Genomic DNA, 19,028 nt, shown 5'->3' on the forward strand with positions numbered 1-19,028 from the left:
TCTCTGTACCCATTTAACCAAGACCCAACCCCCCCCCCAGACCTGTGTCTCTGTACCCATTTAACCAAGACCCAACCCCCCCACCAGCCCTGTGTCTCTGTACCCATTTAACCAAGACCCAACCCCCCCCCCCCCCACCAGCCCTGTGTCTCTGTACCCATTTAACCAAGACCCAACCCCCCCACCAGCCCTGTGTCTCTGTACCCATTTAACCAAGACCCAACCCCCCCCCCCCCCACCAGCCCTGTGTCTCTGTACCTTGAGATTGTTTATCTCCTGTTGCTGGCTGGCGGGGGGTGGAGCTGAGCTGCAGTCCTGGAGCGGGGGGGTGTTCCCGTCTGCTCCCTGGGGGGGTGTCTGGGACAGTTTAATGATGACCTCGTCTTTGGCCTGGATGGTCTCCATCAGCATGCTCAGCTGCTCATTGATCTCCCCCACCTAGAGGACAACAACAATATTAACCCTAACCCCACCTAGAGGACAACAACAATATTAACCCTAACCCCACCTAGAGGACAACAATATTAACCCTAACCCCACCTAGAGGATAACAACAATATTAACCCTAACCCCACCTAGAGGATAACAACAATATTAACCCTAACCCCACCTAGAGGACAACAATATTAACCCTAACCCCACCTAGAGGATAACAACAATATTAACCCTAACCCCACCTAGAGGACAACAATATTAACCCTAACCCCACCTAGAGGATAACAACAATATTAACCCTAACCCCACCTAGAGGACAACAACAATATTAACCCTAACCCCACCTAGAGGACAACAATATTAACCCTAACCCCACCTAGAGGATAACAACAATATTAACCCTAACCCCACCTAGAGGACAACAATATTAACCCTAACCCCACCTAGAGGACAACAATATTAACCCTAACCCCACCTAGAGGATAACAACAATATTAACCCTAACCCCACCTAGAGGATAACAACAATATTAACCCTAACCCCACCTAGAGGACAACAACAATATTAACCCTAACCCCACCTAGAGGATAACAATATTAACCCTAACCCCACCTAGAGGACAACAACAATATTAACCCTAACCCCACCTAGAGGACAACAACAATATTAACCCTAACCCCACCTAGAGGACAACAATATTAACCCTAACCCCACCTAGAGGACAACAATATTAACCCTAACCCCACCTAGAGGACAACAATATTAACCCTAACCCCACCTAGAGGATAACAACAATATTAACCCTAACCCCACCTAGAGGATAACAACAATATTAACCCTAACCCCACCTAGAGGACAACAACAATATTAACCCTAACCCCACCTAGAGGACAACAATATTAACCCTAACCCCACCTAGAGGATAACAACAATATTAACCCTAACCCCACCTAGAGGACAACAACAATATTAACCCTAACCCCACCTAGAGGATAACAACAATATTAACCCTAACCCCACCTAGAGGATAACAACAATATTAACCCTAACCCCACCTAGAGGACAACAACAATATTAACCCTAACCCCACCTAGAGGACAACAACAATATTAACCCTAACCCCACCTAGAGGATAACAACAATATTAACCCTAACCCCACCTAGAGGACAACAACAATATTAACCCTAACCCCACCTAGAGGATAACAACAATATTAACCCTAACCCCACCTAGAGGACAACAATATTAACCCTAACCCCACCTAGAGGACAACAATATTAACCCTAACCCCACCTAGAGGATAACAATATTAACCCTAACCCCACCTAGAGGACAACAACAATATTAACCCTAACCCCACCTAGAGGACAACAACAATATTAACCCTAACCCCACCTAGAGGACAACAATATTAACCCTAACCCCACCTAGAGGACAACAATATTAACCCTAACCCCACCTAGAGGACAACAATATTAACCCTAACCCCACCTAGAGGATAACAACAATATTAACCCTAACCCCACCTAGAGGATAACAACAATATTAACCCTAACCCCACCTAGAGGACAACAACAATATTAACCCTAACCCCACCTAGAGGACAACAATATTAACCCTAACCCCACCTAGAGGATAACAACAATATTAACCCTAACCCCACCTAGAGGACAACAACAATATTAACCCTAACCCCACCTAGAGGATAACAACAATATTAACCCTAACCCCACCTAGAGGATAACAACAATATTAACCCTAACCCCACCTAGAGGACAACAACAATATTAACCCTAACCCCACCTAGAGGACAACAACAATATTAACCCTAACCCCACCTAGAGGATAACAACAATATTAACCCTAACCCCACCTAGAGGACAACAACAATATTAACCCTAACCCCACCTAGAGGATAACAACAATATTAACCCTAACCCCACCTAGAGGATAACAACAATATTAACCGTAACCCCACCTAGAGGACAACAACAATATTAACCCTAACCCCACCTAGAGGATAACAACAATATTAACCCTAACCCCACCTAGAGGACAACAATATTAACCCTAACACCACCTAGAGGATAACAATATTAACCCTAACCCCACCTAGAGGACAACAATATTAACCCTAACCCCACCTAGAGGATAACAACAATATTAACCCTAACCCCACCTAGAGGATAACAACAATATTAACCCTAACCCCACCTAGAGGACAACAACAATATTAACCCTAACCCCACCTAGAGGACAACAACAATATTAACCCTAACCCCACCTAGAGGACAACAATATTAACCCTAACCCCACCTAGAGGACAACAACAATATTAACCCTAACCCCACCTAGAGGATAACAATATTAACCCTAACCCCACCTAGAGGATAACAATATTAACCCTAACCCCACCTAGAGGATAACAATATTAACCCTAACCCCACCTAGAGGACAACAACAATATTAACCCTAACCCCACCTAGAGGATAACAATATTAACCCTAACCCACCTAGAGGACAACAACAATATTAACCCTAACCCCACCTAGAGGATAACAACAATATTAACCCTAACCCCACCTAGAGGACAACAATATTAACCCTAACCCCACCTAGAGGATAACAATATTAACCCTAACCCCACCTAGAGGACAACAACAATATGAACCCTAACCCCACCTAGAGGATAACAACAATATTAACCCTAACCCCACCTAGAGGACAACAACAATATTAACCCTAACCCCACCTAGAGGACAACAACAATATTAACCCTAACCCCACCTAGAGGATAACAACAATATTAACCCTAACCCCACCTAGAGGACAACAACAATATTAACCCTAACCCCACCTAGAGGACAACAACAATATTAACCCTAACCCCACCTAGAGGACAACAACAATATTAACCCTAACCCCACCTAGAGGACAACAACAATATTAACCCTAACCCCACCTAGAGGATAACAACAATATTAACCCTAACCCCACCTAGAGGATAACAACAATATTAACCCTAACCCCACCTAGAGGATAACAACAATATTAACCCTAACCCCACCTAGAGGATAACAATATTAACCCTAACCCCACCTAGAGGACAACAATATTAACCCTAACCCCACCTAGAGGATAACAACAATATTAACCCTAACCCCACCTAGAGGACAACAATATTAACCCTAACCCCACCTAGAGGATAACAATATTAACCCTAACCCCACCTAGAGGATAACAACAATATTAACCCTAACCCCACCTAGAGGATAACAATATTAACCCTAACCCCACCTAGAGGACAACAATATTAACCCTAACCCCACCTAGAGGACAACAACAATATTAACCCTAACCCCACCTAGAGGATAACAACAATATTAACCCTAACCCCACCTAGAGGATAACAACAATATTAACCCTAACCCCACCTAGAGGATAACAATATTAACCCTAACCCCACCTAGAGGACAACAATATTAACCCTAACCCCACCTAGAGGATAACAACAATATTAACCCTAACCCCACCTAGAGGACAACAACAATATTAACCCTAACCCCAACTAGAGGATAACAACAATATTAACCCTAACCCCACCTAGAGGATAACAACAATATTAACCCTAACCCCACCTAGAGGACAACAACAATATTAACCCTAACCCCACCTAGAGGACAACAACAATATTAACCCTAACCCCACCTAGAGGACAACAACAATATTAACCCTAACCCCACCTAGAGGATAACAACAATATTAACCCTAACCCCACCTAGAGGACAACAATATTAACCCTAACCCCACCTAGAGGACAACAATATTAACCCTAACCCCACCTAGAGGACAACAACAATATTAACCCTAACCCCACCTAGAGGATAACAACAATATTAACCCTAACCCCACCTAGAGGACAACAACAATATTAACCCTAACCCCACCTAGAGGATAACAACAATATTAACCCTAACCCCACCTAGAGGATAACAACAATATTAACCCTAACCCCACCTAGAGGATAACAACAATATTAACCCTAACCCCACCTAGAGGACAACAACAATATTAACCCTAACCCCACCTAGAGGACAACAATATTAACCCTAACCCCACCTAGAGGATAACAACAATATTAACCCTAACCCCACCTAGAGGACAACAACAATATTAACCCTAACCCCACCTAGAGGATAACAACAATATTAACCCTAACCCCACCTAGAGGATAACAACAATATTAACCCTAACCCCACCTAGAGGACAACAACAATATTAACCCTAACCCCACCTAGAGGACAACAACAATATTAACCCTAACCCCACCTAGAGGATAACAACAATATTAACCCTAACCCCACCTAGAGGACAACAACAATATTAACCCTAACCCCACCTAGAGGATAACAACAATATTAACCCTAACCCCACCTAGAGGATAACAACAATATTAACCCTAACCCCACCTAGAGGACAACAACAATATTAACCCTAACCCCACCTAGAGGATAACAACAATATTAACCCTAACCCCACCTAGAGGACAACAATATTAACCCTAACACCACCTAGAGGATAACAATATTAACCCTAACCCCACCTAGAGGACAACAATATTAACCCTAACCCCACCTAGAGGATAACAACAATATTAACCCTAACCCCACCTAGAGGATAACAACAATATTAACCCTAACCCCACCTAGAGGACAACAACAATATTAACCCTAACCCCACCTAGAGGACAACAACAATATTAACCCTAACCCCACCTAGAGGACAACAATATTAACCCTAACCCCACCTAGAGGACAACAACAATATTAACCCTAACCCCACCTAGAGGATAACAATATTAACCCTAACCCACCTAGAGGATAACAATATTAACCCTAACCCCACCTAGAGGATAACAATATTAACCCTAACCCCACCTAGAGGACAACAACAATATTAACCCTAACCCCACCTAGAGGATAACAATATTAACCCTAACCCCACCTAGAGGACAACAACAATATTAACCCTAACCCCACCTAGAGGATAACAACAATATTAACCCTAACCCCACCTAGAGGACAACAATATTAACCCTAACCCCACCTAGAGGATAACAATATTAACCCTAACCCCACCTAGAGGACAACAACAATATTAACCCTAACCCCACCTAGAGGATAACAACAATATTAACCCTAACCCCACCTAGAGGACAACAACAATATTAACCCTAACCCCACCTAGAGGACAACAACAATATTAACCCTAACCCCACCTAGAGGATAACAACAATATTAACCCTAACCCCACCTAGAGGACAACAACAATATTAACCCTAACCCCACCTAGAGGACAACAACAATATTAACCCTAACCCCACCTAGAGGACAACAACAATATTAACCCTAACCCCACCTAGAGGACAACAACAATATTAACCCTAACCCCACCTAGAGGATAACAACAATATTAACCCTAACCCCACCTAGAGGATAACAACAATATTAACCCTAACCCCACCTAGAGGATAACAACAATATTAACCCTAACCCCACCTAGAGGATAACAATATTAACCCTAACCCCACCTAGAGGACAACAATTTTAACCCTAACCCCACCTAGAGGATAACAACAATATTAACCCTAACCCCACCTAGAGGACAACAATATTAACCCTAACCCCACCTAGAGGATAACAATATTAACCCTAACCCCACCTAGAGGATAACAACAATATTAACCCTAACCCCACCTAGAGGATAACAATATTAACCCTAACCCCACCTAGAGGACAACAATATTAACCCTAACCCCACCTAGAGGACAACAACAATATTAACCCTAACCCCACCTAGAGGATAACAACAATATTAACCCTAACCCCACCTAGAGGATAACAACAATATTAACCCTAACCCCACCTAGAGGATAACAATATTAACCCTAACCCCACCTAGAGGACAACAATATTAACCCTAACCCCACCTAGAGGATAACAACAATATTAACCCTAACCCCACCTAGAGGACAACAACAATATTAACCCTAACCCCACCTAGAGGATAACAACAATATTAACCCTAACCCCACCTAGAGGATAACAACAATATTAACCCTAACCCCACCTAGAGGACAAAAACAATATTAACCCTAACCCCACCTAGAGGACAACAACAATATTAACCCTAACCCCACCTAGAGGACAACAACAATATTAACCCTAACCCCACCTAGAGGATAACAACAATATTAACCCTAACCCCACCTAGAGGACAACAATATTAACCCTAACCCCACCTAGAGGACAACAATATTAACCCTAACCCCACCTAGAGGACAACAACAATATTAACCCTAACCCCACCTAGAGGATAACAACAATATTAACCCTAACCCCACCTAGAGGATAACAATATTAACCCTAACCCCACCTAGAGGATAACAACAATATTAACCCTAACCCCACCTAGAGGACAACAATATTAACCCTAACCCCACCTAGAGGACAACAACAATATTAACCCTAACCCAACCTAGAGGACAACAACAATATTAACCCTAACCCCACCTAGAGGACAACAACAATATTAACCCTAACCCCACCTAGAGGATAACAATATTAACCCTAACCCCACCTAGAGGACAACAACAATATTAACCCTAACCCCACCTAGAGGACAACAATATTAACCCTAACCCCACCTAGAGGACAACAACAATATTAACCCTAACCCCACCTAGAGGATAACAATATTAACCCTAACCCCACCTAGAGGATAACAATATTAACCCTAACCCCACCTAGAGGATAACAACAATATTAACCCTAACCCCACCTAGAGGATAACAACAATATTAACCCTAACCCCACCTAGAGGATAACAATATTAACCCTAACCCCACCTAGAGGATAACAACAATATTAACCCTAACCCCACCTAGAGGACAACAATATTAACCCTAACCCCACCTAGAGGATAACAACAATATTAACCCTAACCCCAACTAGAGGATAACAATATTAACCCTAACCCCACCTAGAGGACAACAACAATATTAACCCTAACCCCACCTAGAGGATAACAATATTAACCCTAACCCCACCTAGAGGACAACAACAATATTAACCCTAACCCCACCTAGAGGACAACAACAATATTAACCCTAACCCCACCTAGAGGACAACAACAATATTAACCCTAACCCCACCTAGAGGACAACAACAATATTAACCCTAACCCCACCTAGAGGATAACAACAATATTAACCCTAACCCCACCTAGAGGACAACAACAATATTAACCCTAACCCCACCTAGAGGATAACAACAATATTAACCCTAACCCCACCTAGAGGATAACAACAATATTAACCCTAACCCCACCTAGAGGATAACAACAATATTAACCCTAACCCCACCTAGAGGATAACAATATTAACCCTAACCCCACCTAGAGGATAACAACAATATTAACCCTAACCCCACCTAGAGGATAACAACAATATTAACCCTAACCCCACCTAGAGGACAACAACAATATTAACCCTAACCCCACCTAGAGGACAACAACAATATTAACCCTAACCCCACCTAGAGGACAACAACAATATTAACCCTAACCCCACCTAGAGGACAACAACAATATTAACCCTAACCCCACCTAGAGGACAACAACAATATTAACCCTAACCCCACCTAGAGGACAACAACAATATTAACCCTAACCCCACCTAGAGGACAACAACAATATTAACCCTAACCCCACCTAGAGGACAACAACAATATTAACCCTAACCCCACCTAGAGGATAACAACAATATTAACCCTAACCCCACCTAGAGGACAACAATATTAACCCTAACCCCACCTAGAGGACAACAACAATATTAACCCTAACCCCACCTAGAGGACAACAATATTAACCCTAACCCCACCTAGAGGATAACAACAATATTAACCCTAACCCCACCTAGAGGACAACAACAATATTAACCCTAACCCCACCTAGAGGATAACAATATTAACCCTAACCCCACCTAGAGGATAACAACAATATTAACCCTAACCCCACCTAGAGGATAACAACAATATTAACCCTAACCCCACCTAGAGGACAACAACAATATTAACCCTAACCCCACCTAGAGGACAACAACAATATTAACCCTAACCCCACCTAGAGGACAACAACAATATTAACCCTAACCCCACCTAGAGGACAACAACAATATTAACCCTAACCCCACCTAGAGGACAACAACAATATTAACCCTAACCCCACCTAGAGGACAACAACAATATTAACCCTAACCCCACCTAGAGGACAACAACAATATTAACCCTAACCCCACCTAGAGGATAACAATATTAACCCTAACCCCACCTAGAGGATAACAACAATATTAACCCTAACCCCACCTAGAGGACAACAACAATATTAACCCTAACCCCACCTAGAGGACAACAATATTAACCCTAACCCCACCTAGAGGACAACAACAATATTAACCCTAACCCCACCTAGAGGACAACAACAATATTAACCCTAACCCCACCTAGAGGACAACAACAATATTAACCCTAACCCCACCTAGAGGATAACAACAATATTAACCCTAACCCCACCTAGAGGATAACAATATTAACCCTAACCCCACCTAGAGGATAACAATATTAACCCTAACCCCACCTAGAGGATAACAACAATATTAACCCTAACCCCACCTAGAGGATAACAATATTAACCCTAACCCCACCTAGAGGATAACAACAATATTAACCCTAACCCCACCTAGAGGATAACAATATTAACCCTAACCCCACCTAGAGGACAACAATATTAACCCTAACCCCACCTAGAGGATAACAACAATATTAACCCTAACCCCACCTAGAGGACAACAATATTAACCCTAACCCCACCTAGAGGACAACAATATTAACCCTAACCCCACCTAGAGGACAACAATATTAACCCTAACCCCACCTAGAGGATAACAACAATATTAACCCTAACCCCACCTAGAGGACAACAACAATATTAACCCTAACCCCACCTAGAGGATAACAATATTAACCCTAACCCCACCTAGAGGATAACAACAATATTAACCCTAACCCCACCTAGAGGATAACAATATTAACCCTAACCCCACCTAGAGGATAACAACAATATTAACCCTAACCCCACCTAGAGGATAACAATATTAACCCTAACCCCACCTAGAGGACAACAATATTAACCCTAACCCCACCTAGAGGACAACAACAATATTAACCCTAACCCCACCTAGAGGACAACAACAATATTAACCCTAACCCCACCTAGAGGACAACAACAATATTAACCCTAACCCCACCTAGAGGATAACAACAATATTAACCCTAACCCCACCTAGAGGACAACAATATTAACCCTAACCCCACCTAGAGGATAACAATATTAACCCTAACCCCACCTAGAGGACAACAATATTAACCCTAACCCCACCTAGAGGACAACAACAATATTAACCCTAACCCCACCTAGAGGATAACAACAATATTAACCCTAACCCCACCTAGAGGATAACAATATTAACCCTAACCCCACCTAGAGGATAACAATATTAACCCTAACCCCACCTAGAGGATAACAACAATATTAACCCTAACCTCACCTAGAGGATAACAATATTAACCCTAACCCCACCTAGAGGATAACAACAATATTAACCCTAACCCCACCTAGAGGATAACAATATTAACCCTAACCCCACCTAGAGGACAACAATATTAACCCTAACCCCACCTAGAGGATAACAACAATATTAACCCTAACCCCACCTAGAGGACAACAATATTAACCCTAACCCCACCTAGAGGACAACAATATTAACCCTAACCCCACCTAGAGGACAACAATATTAACCCTAACCCCACCTAGAGGATAACAACAATATTAACCCTAACCCCACCTAGAGGACAACAACAATATTAACCCTAACCCCACCTAGAGGACAACAACAATATTAACCCTAACCCCACCTAGAGGATAACAATATTAACCCTAACCCCACCTAGAGGATAACAACAATATTAACCCTAACCCCACCTAGAGGACAACAACAATATTAACCCTAACCCCACCTAGAGGACAACAACAATATTAACCCTAACCCCACCTAGAGGACAACAACAATATTAACCCTAACCCCACCTAGAGGATAACAACAATATTAACCCTAACCCCACCTAGAGGATAACAATATTAACCCTAACCCCACCTAGAGGATAACAATATTAACCCTAACCCCACCTAGAGGACAACAACAATATTAACCCTAACCCCACCTAGAGGACAACAACAATATTAACCCTAACCCCACCTAGAGGACAACAACAATATTAACCCTAACCCCACCTAGAGGACAACAACAATATTAACCCTAACCCCACCTAGAGGACAACAATATTAACCCTAACCCCACCTAGAGGACAACAACAATATTAACCCTAACCCCACCTAGAGGATAACAATATTAACCCTAACCCCACCTAGAGGACAACAACAATATTAACCCTAACCCCACCTAGAGGACAACAACAATATTAACCCTAACCCCACCTAGAGGACAACAACAATATTAACCCTAACCCCACCTAGAGGACAACAATATTAACCCTAACCCCACCTAGAGGACAACAACAATATTAACCCTAACCCCACCTAGAGGAAAACAACAATATTAACCCTAACCCCACCTAGAGGACAACAATATTAACCCTAACCCCACCTAGAGGACAACAACAATATTAACCCTAACCCCACCTAGAGGATAACAATATTAACCCTAACCCCACCTAGAGGACAACAACAATATTAACCCTAACCCCACCTAGAGGACAACAACAATATTAACCCTAACCCCACCTAGAGGATAACAATATTAACCCTAACCCCACCTAGAGGATAACAATATTAACCCTAACCCCACCTAGAGGACAACAACAATATTAACCCTAACCCCACCTAGAGGACAACAACAATATTAACGAGGAGAAGGGGAACAAGAAGAATGTAAATGTTTTTATTGTGAGGACTTGCAAACCTGCTGTAAAGTGAATAAGAGTTGTGGCCAGATTAGGAGAGGAAGTCATTAGTATTCATTGTTTTATAGATTCAATGGTGGTTATTGGTGAGAGGGGATCTATTTGAGGGATTGGGACATTTCAGTCTCTCGTGGACCCACTCTCCCCAAGTAGACCCCCTCCAGCAACTATACTTTAATTTAATGTATAAGGTAATACAAGCCAACCACAGTCTTTCTCCAATGTATGTACAATGACATAAGGAGAGTCAGAGCTTAAAAGCCCTAAAAAGGCACAGCGTCTCAAAGTACAAAGAAGTACTTTACTTTATGTTTTTGTTGTGTATTCTCTGTTAAATGTCATGTTCACAAACTCTATATACAGTGCATTCAGAAAGTATTCAGACCCCTTGACTTTTTTCCACATTTTGTTACGTTACAGCCTTATTCTAAAATTGATTAAATAAATAAAAATCCTCAATCGAAACACAATACCCCATTATGACAAATCGAAAATAGGTTTTTAGAAATGTTTGCTAATTTATTAATAATAAAAAACAGAAATACCTTATTTACAGTGCCTTGCAAAAGTATTCATCCCCCTTGGCGTTTTTCCTATTTTGTTGCATTACAACCTGTAATTTAAATGGATTTTTATTTGGATTTCATGTAATGGACATACACAAAATAGTCCAAATTGGTGAAGTGAAATGAAAAAAATATATATTTTCAAAAATTATAAAAAATTATAACGGAAAAGTGGTGCGTGCATATGTATTCACCCCCTTTGCTATGAAGCCCCTAAATAAGATCTGGTGCAACCAATTACCTTCTGAAGTCACATAATTAGTTAAATAAAGTCCACCTGTGTGCAATCTAAGTGTCACATGATCTCAGTATATATACACCTGTTCTGAAAGGCCCCAGAGTCTGCAACACCACTAAGCAAGGGGCACCACCAAGCAAGTAGCACCATGAAGACCAAAGAGCTCGCCAAACAGGTCAGGGACAAAGTTGTGGAGAAGTACAGATCAGGGTTGGGTTTTTAAAAAATATCTGAAACTTTGAACATCCCACGGAACACCATTAAATCCATTATTAAAAAATGGAAAGAATAGTGGCACCACAACAAACCTGCCAAGAGAGGGCCGCCCAGCAAAACTCACGGACCAGGCAAGGAGGGCATTAATCAGAGAGGCAACAAAGAGACCAAAGATAACCCTGAAGGAGCTGCAAAGCTCCACAGCGGAGATTGGAGTATCTGTCCATAGAACCACTTTAAGCCGTACACTCCACAGAGCTGGGCTTTACGGAAGAGTGGCCAGAAAAAAGCCATTGCTTCAAGAAAAAAACAAGCAAACATGTTTGGTGTTTGTCAAAAGGCATGTGGGAGACTCCCCAAACATATGGAAGAAGGTACTCTGGTCAGATGAGACTAAAATTGAGCTTTTTGGCCATAAAGGAAAACGCTATGTCTGGCGCAAACCCAACACCTCTCATCACCCCGAGAACACCCTCCCCACAGTGAAGCATGGTGGTGGCAGCATCATGCTGTGGGGATGTTTTTCATTGGCAGGGACTGGGAAACTGGTCAGAATTGAAGGAATTATGGATGGCGCTAAATACAGGGAAATTCTTGAGGGAAACCAGTTTCAGTCTTCCAGAGATTTGAGAGTGGGATTGAGGTTCACCTTCAGCATACTGCTAAAGCAACACTCGAGTGGTTTAAGGGGAAACATTTACAGGTCTTGGAATGGCCTAGTCAAAGCCCAGACCTCAATCCAATTGAGAATCTGTGGTATGACTTCAAGATTGCTGTACACCAGCGGAACCCATCCAACTTGAAGGAGCTGAATGTGCCAAGCTTATAGACACATACCCCAAGAGACTTGCAGCTGTAATTACTGCTAAAGGTGGCTCTACAAAGTATTGACTTTGGGGGGGGGGGGGGGGGGGTGAATAGTTATGCACGCTCAAGTTTTCAGTTTTTTTGTCTTATTTCTTAATATGTTCTTGTTTGTTATACAATAAAAAAACATTTTGCATCTTCAAAGTGGTAGGCATGTTGTGTAAATCAAATGATACAAACCCCCCAAAAATCCATTTTAATTCCAGGTTATAAGGCAACAAAATAGGAAAAATGCCAAGGGGGGTGAATACTTTCGCAAGCCACTGTCCATAAGTTTTCAGACCCTGTGCTATGAGACTCAAAATTGAGCTCTGGTGCATCCTGTTTCCATTGCTCATCCTTGAGTTGTTTCCACAACTTGATTGGAGTCCACCTGTGGTAAATTCAATTGAATGGACATGATTTGTAAAGGCACACATCTGTCTATATAAGGTCCCACAGTTGACAGTGCACGTCAGAGCAAAAACCAAGCCATGAGGTCGAAGGAATTGTCCGTAGAGCTCCGAGACAGGATTGTGTCGAGGCACAGATCTGCGGAAGGGGACTAAAACATTTCTGCAGCATTGAAGGTCCCCAAGAACACAGTGGCCTCCATCATTCTTCAATGGAAGAAGTTTGGAACCACCAAGACTCTTCCTAGTGCTGGCCACCTGGCCAAACTGAGAAATCGGGGTAGAAGGGCATTGGTCAGGAAGGTGAACAAGAACGCGATGGTCACTCTGACAGAGCTCTAGAGTTCCTTTGTGGCGATGGCAAGACCTTCCAGAAGGACAACCATCTCTGCAGCACTCCACCAATCAGGCCTTTATGGTACAGTGGCCAGAATGAAGCCACTCCTCAGTAAAAGGCACATGACAGCCCGCTTGGAGTTTTCCAAAAGGCATCTAAAGACTCTCAGATCATGAGAAACAAGATTCTCTGGTCTGATGAAACCAAGATTGAACTCTTTGTCCTGAATGCCAAGCATCACGTCTGGAGGAAACCTGGCACCATCCCTAAGGTGAAGCATAGTGGTGGCAGCATCATGCTGTGGGGATGTTTTTCAGAGGCAGGGACTGGGAGACTAGTCAGGATCGAGGGAAAGATGAACGGAGCAAAGTACAGAGAGATCCTTGATGAAAACCTACTCCAGAGCGTTCAGGACCTCAGACTGGGGCGAAGGTTCACCTTCCAACAGGACAACAACCCTAAGCACACAGCCAAGACAACGCAGGAGGGGCTTCGGGACAAGTTTATGTATGTCCTTGAGTGGCCCAGCTAGAGTGTCACGGTCGTCTATGTCGTCCAAGTATGACCAAGGCGCAACGTGTCCAAGAAACATGACTTTATTTAGCAAAGTAACCAAAATCCAAAACAAAAGACGACTCAATGAAGTCCACGGTACACAGACCGAAAACGGAACAAAAACCCACAACTCCCACAAGAAAACATACAGATAAATATGGCTCCCAATCAGAGATAACGAGCCGACAGCTGACACTCGTTACCTCCGATTGGGAGTCATAGACCAAACCTAGACATGAACCCAACAGAAAGGCAAACCTAGAAATACACACAACAGAACTACCAACATAGAAATACACCCCAAATAATGAAAATGAACAACCCTGGCTCAACAATCAAAGTCCATGGAGCCAGAGTGTCACAGTACCCCCCCCTAAAGGTGCGAACCCCGGGCGCACCAACATAAGGACTAGGGGAGGGTCTGGGTGGGCGTCTGTCCACGGTGGCGGCTCTGGCCCCGGTCGTGATCCCCACCCCACCACAGTCACAACCTGCTTCAGTAGCCTCCTCCCAATGACCACCCTCCAACTAACCCCACCTGGACTAAGGGGCAACACCGGACTAAGGGGCAGCACCGGACTAAGGGGCAGCACCGGGATAAGGGGCAGCACCGGGATAAGGGGCAGCACCGGGCTAAGGGGCAGCACCGGACTAAGGGGCAGCACCGGGCTAAGGGACAGTACCTGACTAAGGGGCAGCACCGGACTGAGAGGCAGCTCCGGACTGAATGGCGGATCCTGGCTGGCTGGCTCTGGCGGATCCTGGCTGGCTGGCGGATCCGGGCTGGACGGCTCTGGCGGATCCTGGCTGGACGGCTCTGGCGGATCCTGGCTGGACGGCTCTGGCGGATCCTGGCTGGACGGCTCATGGCTGGCTGACGGATCTGGCTGCTCATGGCTGGCTGACGGATCTGGCTGCTCATGGCTGGCGGAAGGCTCAGGCTGATCCTGTCTGGCGGACGGCTCTGGCTGATCCTGTCTGGCGGAAGGCTCTGGCTGATCCTGTCTGGCGGAAGGCTCTGGCTGATCCTGTCTGGCGGAAGGCTCTGGCTGATCCTGTCTGGCGGAAGGCTCTGGCTGATCCTGTCTGGCGGAAGGCTCTGGCTGCTCCTGTCTGGCGAAAGGCTCTAGCGGCTCCGGTCTGGCGGAAGGCTCTAGCGGCTCCGGTCTGGCGGACGGCTCTGAAGGCTCATGGCAGACGGGCGGCTTTGCAGGCTCAGTACAGACGGGCGGCTTATGCAACGCTTGGCAGACGGGCAGTTCAGGCGCCATAGGGCAGACGGGCAGTTCAGGCGCCGTTGGGCAGACGGGCAGTTCAGGCGCCGTTGGGCAGACGGGCAGTTCAGGCGCCGTTGGGCAGACGGGCAGTTCAGGCGCCGTTGGGCAGACGGCAGACTCTGGCCGGCTGAGACGCACTGTAGGCCTGATGCGTGGTGCCGGAACTGGAGGTACCGGGCTGAGGACACGCATCTCAGGGCTAGTGCGGGGAGCAGGAACAGGGCATACTGGACCCTGGGGACGCACCGTAGGCCTGATGCGTGGTGCCGGAACTGGAGGTACCGGGCTGAGGACACGCATCTCAGGGCTAGTGCGGGAAGCAGGAACAGGACGCACAGGACTCGGGGAACACACAGGAGGCTTAGTGCGTGGTGTAGGCACTGGTGGTACTGGACTGGAGACAGGAGGTGGTGCCGGAAATACCGGACCGTGCAGGCGTACTGGCTCCCTTGAGCACTGAGCCTGACCAACCTTACCTGGTTGTATGCTCCCCGTCGCCTGACCAGTACAGGGAGGTGGAATAACCCGCACCGGGCTATGTAGGCGAACCGGGGACACCATGCGTAAGGCTGGTGCCATGTAAGCCGGCCCGAGGAGACGCACTGGTGACCGGATGCGTGGGGCCGGCCTCATGACATCTGGCTCAATGCTCAGTCTAGCCCGGCCGATACGTGGAGCCGGAATGTACCGAACCGGGCTATGCCTGCGTACAGGAGACACCATGCGCTCTACTGCGTAACACGGTGTCTGCCCGTACTCTCGCTCTCCACGGTCAGTCCAGGGAGTAGGCGCAGGTCTCCTACCTGACTTCGCCACACTCCCTTCTAGCCCCCCCCCAAGAAATTTTTGGGTAGTACTCTCGGGCTTCCAGCCTTGCCTCCGTGCTGCCTCCTCATATCGCCGCCTCTCGGCTTTAGCTGCCTCCCGCTCTTCACGAGGACGGCGATATTCTCCCGGTTGATCCCAAGGCCCCTCACCATCCAGAATCTCCTCCCATGTCCATGAATCCTTTATGGGAGTCCATAAATCCTGTGTAGGTAGGTCCTGTTGCCGCTTGACACGCTGCTTGGTCTTTTTGTGGTGGGTTTTTCTGTCACGGTCGTCTATGTCGTCCAAGTATGACCAAGGCGCAACGTGTCCAAGAAACATGACTTTATTTAGCAAAGTAACCAAAATCCAAAACAAAAGACGACTCAATGAAGTCCACGGTACACAGACCGAAAACGGAACAAAAACCCACAACTCCCACAAGAAAACATACAGATAAATATGGCTCCCAATCAGAGATAACGAGCCGACAGCTGACACTCGTTACCTCCGATTGGGAGTCATAGACCAAACCTAGACATGAACCCAACAGAAAGGCAAACCTAGAAATACACACAACAGAACTACCAACATAGAAATACACCCCAAATAATGAAAATGAACAACCCTGGCTCAACAATCAAAGTCCATGGAGCCAGAGTGTCACATAGAGCCCGGAATTGAACCCGATTGTACATCTCTGGAGAGACCTGAAAATAGCTGTGCAGCGACAATCCCCATCCAACCTGACAGAGCTTGAAAGGATCTGCAGAGAAGAATGGGAGAAACTCCCCAAATACAGGTGTGCCAAGCTTGTAGCGTCATACCCAAGAAGACTCAAGGCTGTAATCACTGCCAAAGGTGCTTCAACAAAGTACTGAGTAAAGGGTCTGAATACTTATATAAAATGTGATATTACCGTTTTATATTTTCAATATATTTGCAAACATTTCTAAAAAACAGTTTTTGCTTTGTCATTATGGGGTATTGTTTGTAGATTGATGAGCGGGAAAAAAACACTTTAATCAATTTTAGAATAAGGCTGTAACCTAACAAAATGTGGAAAAAGTCAAGGGGTCTGAATACTTTCCGAATGCACTGTATATGTTTTGACCGACATGACAGTTTACAATATAAGGTAACACCAAGTAATTTAGTCTCCTCAACTTGTTCATTACCAGATTCAGCTGAGGTCTAGAACTTAGGGAATGATTTGTACCAAATACAATGCTCTTAGTTTTAGAGATGTTCAGGACCAGTTTATTAGTGGCCACCCATACCAAAGCAGACTGCAACTCTTTGTTAAGGGTTTCAGTGACTTCATTAGCTGTGGTTGCTGATGCATATATGGTTGAATCATCATCATTGAATCATCAGCATACATTGAAAATGTCAGTGAAGACACTTGCCAGCTGGTCAGCGCATGCTCTGAGTACATGTCCTGGTAATCCGTTTTGCCCTGCAGCCTTGAATGTTAACCCGTTTAAAGGTCTTACTCACATCGGCTACAGAGAGCATGATCACACAGTCTTCTGGAACAGCTGGTGCTCTCATGATGCATGGTTCAGTTTTGCTTGTCTCGAAGCGAGCATAGAAGGTATTTAGCTCGTCTGGTAGGCTTGCGTCACTGGACAGCTCGTGGCTGGGTTTCCCTGTGTAATCTGTGATAGTTTGCAAGCCCTGCCACATCCAACGAGCATCAGAGCCACTGTAGTAGGATTTAATCTTAGTCCTTTATTGATGCTTTGCCTGTTTGATGGTTCGTCGGAGGGCATAGCGGGATTTCTTATAAGCGTCCCACTCCTTGAAAGTGGCAGCTCTAGCCTTTAGCTCAGTGCGTATGTTGCCTGTAATCCATGGCTTCTGGTTTGGGTATGTACGTACGGTCACTATGGGGACGACGTCATCGATGCACTTATTAATGAAGCCGGTGACTGATGTGGTAAACTCCTCAATGCCATTGGATGAATCCCAGAACATATTCCAGTCTCTGATAGCAAAACAGTCCTGTAGCTTAGCATCCTCTTCATTAGACCACTTCCGTATTGACCAAGTCACTGGTACTTCCTGTTTGAGTTTTTGCTTGTAAGCAGGAATCAGGAGGTTAGAGTTATGGTCAGATTTGCCAAATTGAGGGCGAGGGAGAGCTTTGTATGCGTCTCTGTGTGTGGAGTAAAGGTGATCTAGATTTTTTATTTATTTTTTACTCTAGTTGCACATGCACTGTTTAACATGCTGGTA

At 44.7% G+C, this 19,028-nt stretch overlaps 1 protein-coding gene across 1 annotated transcript in view; it reads right to left on the reverse strand.

Moving 5' to 3' along the window:
- Window positions 1-258: 258 nt before the first annotated feature.
- LOC311122853 (TBC1 domain family member 2B-like) overlaps window positions 259-19,028 on the reverse strand; it is a gene marked incomplete at its 3' end in the record, with an annotated part of 86,335 nt that continues 67,565 nt past the window's right edge. The window contains exon 7 of the mRNA XM_084197168.1: window positions 259-438. Within this exon, the coding sequence (XP_084053294.1) occupies window positions 259-438 (180 nt within the window). The remainder of the gene's footprint in view (window positions 439-19,028) is intronic.

This window comes from Coregonus lavaretus, assembly GCF_964263955.1.
Source record: "Coregonus lavaretus genome assembly, contig: HAP1_SCAFFOLD_2146, whole genome shotgun sequence".
Taxonomy (NCBI): domain Eukaryota; kingdom Metazoa; phylum Chordata; class Actinopteri; order Salmoniformes; family Salmonidae; genus Coregonus; species Coregonus lavaretus.